The 10,000-nt window shown below is 41.4% G+C and overlaps 2 protein-coding genes across 2 annotated transcripts in view; both read left to right on the forward strand.

Moving 5' to 3' along the window:
* Positions 1–233, forward strand: part of LOC308371100 (phosphatidylinositol 5-phosphate 4-kinase type-2 gamma-like) — a gene marked incomplete at both ends in the record, with an annotated part of 10,669 nt that extends 10,436 nt beyond the window's left edge. Inside the window, one exon of the mRNA XM_080845888.1 lies at positions 153–233. Within this exon, the coding sequence (XP_080702014.1) occupies positions 153–233 (81 nt within the window). The remainder of the gene's footprint in view (positions 1–152) is intronic.
* Positions 234–4,092: 3,859 nt separating this feature from the next.
* Positions 4,093–5,927, forward strand: LOC308371368 (G-protein coupled receptor 182-like; the record flags this gene model as incomplete). The annotated part of the gene is made up of 2 exons (XM_080846233.1): positions 4,093–4,177; positions 4,858–5,927. The coding sequence occupies exon 2, from the start codon at positions 4,866–4,868 to the stop codon at positions 5,925–5,927; it is 1,062 nt and encodes a 353-aa protein (XP_080702359.1). The 5' UTR covers positions 4,093–4,177; positions 4,858–4,865.
* Between the last annotated feature and the right edge of the window lie 4,073 nt (positions 5,928–10,000).

Below are 10,000 nucleotides of genomic sequence, written 5' to 3' on the forward strand. Positions count from 1 at the left end.
TGTGTTGTTTTCTTATAATTGGATGTTTCAATGTTTTGTGTGGAACCCATGTGATGAGAGCCGTGTATCAGTAACTGGTGCACGTTTTGGTCATTGATTATTTGGTTATTGACTATTGATTAGTAGGTCCACGTGTGTCTTGTCTTACTTAGGCTGGGGCAGAGATCTCCACTGTCCACCCTGAGCAGTACGCCAAGCGCTTCCGGGAATTCATCGCCAACATCTTTGCCTGAGCTCTTCAATCTCACATCGCATCGCATTGTTGTATTCTCCTGCTACCTACAACAATGACTTTATTTATTGACTGAAAACGAATGCTTATTCATATCATGCGTTACATAAAATGTGTGATTCATCTGCTGTAGTGTCGATGTCCACTGAACACCTGTGTAGAATTGTGCGAGCATTGATTGCAATTCATATTTTAAATTTTAATGTTATTGACACGAGTATGGTTTCAAAACACACTATGTGCTGTAATGCTGTATGCTGCAATGTGCTGTTTGTTTGTAAGAAAGGTAATATTGAAGATTCACCTGTTTTCTGTTGACATAGGAAGACTAGGCACAGACTTGGTGTTAGGGCTAGGGTACTGATACATGCCAGCGAGGCGAAGTCTTCCATTCATTTCGGTTGGAGAAACGCCTGTCCGGCTGTTGTGACTTAGACGAGTTAAGTGGGTGAAGAGTGAATCTTCATCCTAAACAAATGAGGAGCACATTTCACTGGCGGTAGCCAATCAGATAGTTTGTTGTCTTCTCTGACAGTTTGTGTCTCTGACTATGGCGTTGTTTTGTCATTTCATTTGCTAAAAATAATACCTTGGAGGGTCTTGTAAGGGATTGTTGTTGGTCCTGGTTCGTGAGATGTTTAATCCTGGGCTTACTTTAACAGAATGAGAGTTCAGATATAAAGACAAGGGACTGGATAGTCTACTAGCGGGCTAGCTTGCTAAATAGATGGCTAGTTCAGTCTGTCATACCATTTCCACACGCCACGACAAATCCGCTCAAAGTGTAGTGAGGGTTCTAGAGTTCTAGTGAGTGTTCCGCTTCCCTGGCATGTATCAGAACCGTGGTTAGGGTAAGGTGGCGGTTATGAAAAGGGCGTGAGGATAGGCTAGTCTGAAGTGAGGATACGGATCAGGTGATGTCTGCTTTTGGTGACAGTCAGGTTATGAGAGTCATGTTCTGGTGAGATGTATTTATAATATATCAATGATTTACTGAGTGTTTGAAGATATCTGAAATGGGATATCGAATTAAAAGGTTATATCTTGTCTTTTTGTCACCCATATGTTTCTGAGTGATATCTTAGTTAATTTAGACTTAGACATTAGATTAAAGTTACAATAGTTTCAAAATTTGCGATTCACAAATGCAAACACAAACTTTTGCAAACTTTATTTACAGTTGTGTATTTTCAAGCCTCTCACCACCTTTGAATATCCCTGCATTAATTTGTAAATTTTTGACATATGACACAGCGTGATTCATAAATGCATTTGATCAAAATGACATTCTCTCGCAGCCTATCAGATGTCTCTAACAATGTCAACCAATCGCATGGACGTAAGTTTGAATATGACCACACTGCGTTACATCTGCGCAGTGTCCAGCCAGGTGGACTACTACACTGTAACAGACATCTGCATTGGCCTACAACTGATTAAAAAGAGGAATCCATGTTTCCATGAAAGTAGTATATATTTTTTGCGGTTACATTTTTAAAACATTTTTTTACAATGGGTTCATACAAAACACAGGTATACTATGATATGCCAGTGAAAGTGTGACCTGTGAACTACGAATATTTGAAAGAATCCGACCTGACCTCTCAAGCAGGTTTCTTTCCTGAAGTAGAGCAGCTGCAGAGGGAACTCTAAACTGCTGGGTAACCATGGGACTGACCCAGCAAAATCAGGTGCTGTTTTAACCCAGCTGCTTAGCAATTAGGACCAAACCTATGCTGGGTCAACCTAGCTCATCCAAATGGGATATTATTGCTATTTTAACCAGGCCCGTTGGGTAATTGTACCAAACCAAATCCAAATCCAGACAGATGGGTTTTTTTAACCCAGTAACTTCAGACGACCATATGCCAGTTCGTGTTAAAACATAATGCCTCATCTGTACAGAAACTAAACATTTTCACTGAGTCATATTGAAAATCACACCTTCATTACCAGCTGGCATGTATATGCTAATGTTGCCTATTGTCGATTATCTAGGCCAGGGGTTTTCAACCAGGGGTCTGTGGCCCCCTAGTGGCCCGCAGCGGCATTGCAGGGGGTCCGTGACATGAGTTGATGAATTCACCATTAAATATTTTTTTATATTGATATTTTCTTTCTCAAATAAGAAAAATATGTCAATCTAAATAGTCTGAATAGCCACATGGCCTGAAATATACTAATGTATACCCTAGGCCAATATTAAATTATAGGTAGCCTACACGGTCAAATAAAACAAGTTAGACAAAAAGTAGATTTTGATTTTACATTTAGTTATTTAGCAGACGCCTTTATCCAAACCGACTTTCAAGGATGTATACACATTTTGCATTTTTTACACTGATGGCACACTGCACATCAGGAGCAATTAGGGGTTCAGTGTATTGCTCAAGGGCGCCTTGATAGGGACTAGCAACCTTTTGTTTTCTCAACGACTTCTCTACCTCCTGTATCAATTTCGCCAGCCTGTACCACTGTTGCCAGTGCAACATGCGTGGTTTTAAAAAGCAACTGTTACGTTCCATCATGAGGGGGAATTCCACTTCTCCTTCTGTTTTTGGTGTAACTAGACCACCTGTCAATCAAACACAAAATAGACTGGCATCAGTTACTATTTACATTATCCAGAAATGGCAAAAGAAACTCTTGTACCATAGTGAGACTTCAATGTCTATTATTGGGAATCTGAGCGGTTGATTTGGACTAAAATGACACTTTGAATATGGGCTTTACATCAGGATAACACTGTATGTCGTTTAGACAGTTGACAAGAGCCATCAGAAGCCAACCCACAAGTGTTAGTCTTGACTCCCCCCTCGTCCTCCTCCTCCTCAGACTGGGAGCTAATGTGGGTTGCCAGGTTGAACTCCTCCTCCTCCCCAGACTGGGAGCTAATGTGGGTTGCCAGGTTGAACTCCTCCTCCTCCCCAGACTGGGAGCTAATGTGGGTTGCCAGGTTGAACTCCTCTTCCTCCCCAGACTGGGAGCTAATGTGGGTTGCCAGGTTGAGCTCCTCCTCCTTTTCAGACTGGGAGCTAATGTGGGTTGCCAGGTTGAGCTCCTCCTCCTCCCCAGACTGGAAGCTAATGAGGGTTGCCAGATTGAGCTCCTCCTCCTCCTCAGACTGGAAGCTAATGTGGGTTGCCAGGTTGAGGACACCTACACAGGCAAGCTGAACAGTATAATGCTGAAACTTATGGTTATATAGTTATATGCTATTGGTAAACCATAAGGAATGCTGATGTGTATGTTTTTTTGTTTCTTAACTTATAACTCTTAACCAACATTGATACGGAGGAATCCTGACTGCAAAGTCCTTTCTTATACATGGGGGGGAATAATCACTGGCAATATAGAAAGTAGAACTTTTGAGTTTTTTTGTTTAGTAGTCGTTATCCCAAGGCCCCCAACCCCTCACCTCATTAATTTCCTTCACACAAGTATGTCCGCACAGCTTTCCCCAACCAGCCCTTATATCCTGAGCCACATCCTCACACAGTATGTCACTTCACACAGTATGTCCTCACAGCTTTCCCCAACGACTCCTTATATCCTGACGCACATCCTCCCACAAGTCTCCCGACCAACCAGTGAGTTTCCCTTATCGTGAGTCTTTGCTCATAAGCCCAGAGAGCCACCACTGCCCTCCTCTCACCTGGGTCAAAACGACCCTCTCACTGGAAGGAACACTCATTCTAATCTAAAGGCACGGGAATACACAAACAGCACTTCGTGGAGCACTGCACTTATGACTATCGCCGAGGACATTTCCAGAAGACCACACTAGTATTGTATCATCTGGAAATACTGCACTGAGCACAAAGAAGAATCATTAGAAGCTTGAGAACGAGGTAGATGTGGAAAGACTCACGAAATCGACTAGTAGATTCTTAGAAGTGCTCTGAACTCTCCATTTTCACAGAGAAAGCACAGTGTTGAAAGCTGGTAAGTAATAATATATAATAATGATAGCAATAGTTATAGTAATACTGTCGTAATAATGATGATATTGCTGAAGTGTGATTTTAGATAATGAAGTCTTATGTTAAACACTAGGATCAGACTTTATAATAGCATGCCCTTGATGCATTGAAACTATACAATTCAATATAGTGTTCTATAGGGTAACATTTAAAGTAGCAAATGGGTAACGCCACACTTATACATTTGTACTTTTGTATGCAAGTACAAGACTAAGGTTATCAATGTGTTTTTAGACATTGAAAATGTGTGTGGTACATTCTCATGGTTGCTTTCTAACCTTAGAATTATAAATATCTTATAGATGGTTTATTATGATAACAGAACATTAATTATGCAGTAGTAAAATGTTTGTCCTAGAATTATGGTCTGACTTGACTGGCTTATTTCAATGATCAGTTTATCCACGTACTGTGACAAGAGCTGCTCTGTCTGCCTCAGGGGTCTATTCAATGTCAGCTTTAAGTTTTACAGTATGGTAGTTTAAAAAAAAAGTTCTTTAAGTAGTGTTACTGATTATATATAGACAATAAAAAGTATAAGAATGTGTAAATAATCACACAAAGAAAACATGGTCAGAGAGTAGCCACTTGTATAGTAGACTCTAACAGCTTGTTAAAGCATATTTTCATTTGTCTTTCAAGACCAGACGATGTCTGACGACAATGCCACCGATCTGTATTGGGACATCTTTTACCACTGCACTATGGAACCGGACTACAAGTCCAGACGCATCGTCACCTTCTTCCTCTACCTCCTCGCCTTCATGGCCGGCCTGGTGGCAAACGCCACCGTCGTGTGGGTCAACTGGCAGCGTCGCCACTCGCGCAGACCCACCACTTTCTGCACGCTCAACATCTGCGTCTCGCACCTGATGGTGATGACGGTCATGCCCGTCTTCCTCCTGGAGGCCATGTTGAACCACGTCTGGGTGTGGGGCGAGTTCCTGTGTCGGTTCACGCACTTCCTCTACGAGCTCAACAACTACAGCACCTCCTTCTTCATCGCATACCTGACGGTGGAGCGCTACGTGGCGGTCACTCGCGGCCCCTTGCCGAGGCCCTGGGGGCCGACGGAAAAACGGCGGCGGGCCCTGATCTCCGCCGGGTTCTGGCTCTTGGCCCTTCTGCTGACGCCATTGCTGGTGATCCACGTGCAGGTGATGGACTTCCACTCACCCGGCTGCTACCTCATGCCGGAGAAAGACTACATCACCTGGTCGGTCGTCCTCACCATGGCCCCGATGATCGTCCAGTTTTTAATCCCCGGGGCCATTATTATCACCTGCAACTGGAGCATGGCGAAAGCGCTGAAGGTGTCACCAGAGCTTCAACGATACATTGGCGTGAGCCCGATGATGTTTCACGTTTACTCTGCGGCATTTGTGGTGTGCTGGCTACCATACCACCTCGTCGGTCTCTTAATAATGGTGGACGACCTCGACCCACTAATACTAAGTTGCAACTCCACGCACATGGTGTATTTTTCCTTCCACGTGCTGCTCTCCCTCACCCACCTCCACTACATTATCAACCCGATACTCTACAATTTCCTGAACCCAGGCTTTCGCAGAAGCCTCTTTAGGGCAGTCGCCCGTTTCCTGAGAAAGCAGGCAGGGGCCCCTGCGGAGGGCAGCGTGGAGGTCGAGAGGAAGGACGCTAACCCGAGGAAGATGAGCAACGCCAGCACCAGTCACTCAGACGTGGACTCCTAAGGCGTAACACCAAGGCAACCGGAAGACGTTAAACAAGCAGAGATGATTGAGGAAAAGCCAGATGGTCCTGAAACAGACAGACATCTCTTTCAGAGAGAGAATGGAAGAACAAGAACATGTAATGTGCGAATGAGAACAACTCAGCGGAAAATCTAGTTAGTCGTCTCTATCCAGCAAACATATTTACTGGCCTATTATCTGTAATCTTATTACTTCAGTTTCACATTTGTCATCAATACATAGCTCTGCCATTTTGCCTTTCATTTTGTAGCAGAAAAATCTGTTAAAATATTTTCCCAAATTAACGATACATTTTCATGAATTATCTAACGCCAGCTAAGTCTCATTACCCAAATACAAATGGGCCATTCCATGCCGACTCACCTGCAGGTCCCTACATGACCAACTCAGTTTTTCTCCAAATATGTATCATATAAACTTGTACTCCAGATATGGGTACAGGCAACGTTTTAAGTACCAACAGATTACAAAATGATGGCAATTTGAATAAAGGTACCCTCACACTGATTTTCCACTTACACTGTCCGAAGTGTGCTGTAGCTTTTTTGGACACCGACATCATCAACACCGTTAAGGACATCAGGATGCTATTTTCTATTGTGTTTAACTTCCACCTGTAGAATCTGAATCTATGCAGATTTAATCTTCAACATATACAAAGGAAATTATACACAATATATTTAAGATATGCAGAGGTACATAATATGGAATTCAGATATAAAATTGAAATTCATAATAAACTGAATATTAAAGTCAATATATAATGATGCATGCATATTTATAATATAAGTACAATTTCAGCAGCCTAGGTAATTGCCAGCACTGACATCTCACCCTTTAAATGTCATCCTTCACTACAGCTCCAAATTGCAATTTATTTGTGACGTCTTTCTTCTGTATTAAAACATGTAGATACGCAATACAATGCATACCAACATTTCTTGACAGTGGAAGGAATCCATGCAAAAATGGTATGCTGAAATCTAAAAAAACTAAACAAAACAAATTCAGAGTGCAGGAGGATACTATTACTACACATGATTCAAATCTAGATAAAAACTGAGATTGATATACTACACATGATTCAAATCTGGAGAAAAACTGAGATTGATATACTACACATGATTCAAATCTGGAGAAAAACTGATTGATATACTACACATGATTCAAATCTGGAGAAAAACTGAGACTGTTCACAAAAACCTCCAGACACAAAAACAGTTTATTCCTCCTTGCCATCTCACTACTGAACAACTAACCCATAGTAGCATATATATTTATCCACTGTAGCATATATATTTATCCCTGCACTTTGTGCACTCTCCATTTCTTCTTTGCACTATTGTTGTAACAATTCACAGCTCCTGTATATACTTTCTTAAATTTCGGATGACCATTGCACTGTTTGTTTTGTATTGTGTTGTTATGTATATTTTGTGTAAGCACACTGAGAGCAAGTTAACCAAGTCAAATTCCTTGTTTGTGCAAACTTACTTGGCCAATAAAATCTAATTCTGATTCTGATTCTGATTCTGATTGATATACTACACATGATTCAAATCTGGAGAAAAACTAAGATTGATATACTACACAAATCAAATCTGGAGAAAATCTGAGATTGATATACTACACATGATTCAAATCTGAAGAAAAACTAAGATTGATATACTACACATGATTCAAATCTGGAGAAAAACTAAGATTGAGGGTTGTGTGGCAGAAGGGGAAAGTAAACAATAGGGGTTGTACACAGCCAGCATTTGGTCGCTGGACATAGTATGTATACAGACATCCGGTGGTAAATACATGATACAGGCAAGACCAGTTTACTGTACTAATAGGGTTACTGTTACAGGGGTAAGGGATGTAGGGACAGAGAAACAGGATTTCAGTGGTTGCAATAATGTATATTGTATATAAATGCTAGCATAGGGTATGGGGTAGAGTAAGTGTACGGCAATGCAGTGGCGGTGGGTGCAATTGGCCGAGGGTTTCTCCAGGTAGACCAGGTGGAGAGACTACAGCAGCGTCCCATGGCGGAGATAGTCTTGATTAGTAGGGAAAGAAAAGGGAAAGAAAGGAAGAAAGTGAGTGGGTAGAGTTCAGCTGTCCATGTGCGTAGATACCCAATGCCAAGGGGCTTACATACCCTGTTTTGAGACTTGTGTCCCATCAAAATGGAATTACTGGCAGTTTGACAAGTCCAGGAAGGAACTGTTCCCCGCTCTTTAGCTGCGTCAGGCATCCAATGGAATCTGTCGTCCACATTCCCTCCAGTCTCCTGGCGGCATTTTCTGGCATTTTAATATGATGAATCTTGCACTTTCCTTTCTATGTTGATGTTTTTGTTTGTGTGTTTTTGTTGTGCATCACATGTCAGTCACTTTGGATGCAACCATCCGGCAAATGAATGGATAGTGATGGTACATGTAGATAAACCAGTCCTTCAGTGTTTAACACAATTGCGATCCTCTTAAACTTTTATTCTGGAAGCTACATACAATTTAGACTAGTGAAAGGAAACTGCTTTGGATTTTAAAAACTAGTTGGATAGTTTATGCAATGGAAAATCTATAAGCACCTTTTCATTTCTATCCCTACCAAACATTTTAAAATCTTGCAGTGGGGCTGCAGCCATCGTAAGAGTAACACATTACACACACTTGTGTGAAGCATTCGTTTTTGTACGTGTCTTTGGCTGAGAGACCCTCCAGATGTTTGTTCAGTGTGAAACTGTGTAAATGTCACATTTTAAATCTTCTGCTGTGGCGCTGCGTCTCCAAACAGGTCTGTGCCACATGCGGCCTGCTTTAGGCCCAGATCAGGACCACAATCAGTCTCTCCCAGAAACATTATCATTAGTAGGCGGCCATGTTTAGCCACGCCATAGCTTTCAACATGGTTGTGCAAGAGAGGTTTTGCCAGGTCAGTGGTTCTTTCTTCCCAAACGACTTCCTAAATGTTGCTGTCACTAAGTGGAATCTGCTCAGAATCCAGCGAAACGGGCCGTTTCCTGTCATTGTGTGGGCAGAACATTGAGTGTGTCAGCAACTCTTTTGTGCACGCTTGCAATTCATGATTCCACTGTTTTCAAGATTTGTATCATACACTTATGTGAGTGGGTTAGTGTGTGTGTGTGTGTGTGGGTGGGTGTGTAGGTGTTTGTGTGTATGTGTATGTAATGTTATCAATGTTTACACTACAGTTTTTGTATAGGAGTTTTTTGTATATTATTTCTACTTGAAGAGCTTTTCCCTGAGGAAACCTTGAATCCATAGAACATTGATCTCTCTGGCTGAGCACACCCTTTAAAACCCTTTATAAAGCTTTGTAACAATCTTTTAGGGATCCTTTCAAAACCATTTGGTTAAAAAACACTTCAACGTTTCTAGATTTTTTTTAGTGTAGAATTGGAGACTATTATATACAGCAAATGCACACTGTGCATACGGTTAAGATATCTGGTAGAGGCTTTCAAAGTGAAACGTATTTAAAAGTTTAGGTAAGATGGAGGTGTAAGGATATTCTGTGCCCTCTGTAACAATAATTATATTTCCATTATAATTTCATGTTCAATAACATAAGGGCCCTTCAATCTCAGCAGAGGACTACATACCCAGAGTACTGAGGGGAGAAGACTTTACTGTCTTAACTGACAGAAAAGTATATTGTTCTTTGAGAATTGCCACATTATTGCCTACAGGTTTCACTCCACTGAAGTGTCATATTCTATTTCTGATTACTGTTGGATGTGTTTATTGTATATTTTCGTATTTTGTAAGGTTTGTGTATTAGACAGATGACAGACGGGCAAGAGAAAGACAGACAGATAGATGGACAGACAGACAGACAGATAGATGGACAGACAGACAGGAAGATGGACAGATAGACTGACAGACAGAAAGACAGACAGATAGATGGACAGAAGGAGCCGATCACCGCTACGCTAGTCAAATCAACCACAACACATTTTTATAAAAGATTTATTCGTGTTCTGAGTCGTCTTTTGATCCTTTTCTATTACTTTGCTTTGTACTGTTTTCACATAAAAA

This window comes from Sprattus sprattus (assembly GCF_963457725.1).
Source record: "Sprattus sprattus genome assembly, chromosome: 10".
Lineage (NCBI taxonomy): Eukaryota > Metazoa > Chordata > Actinopteri > Clupeiformes > Clupeidae > Sprattus > Sprattus sprattus.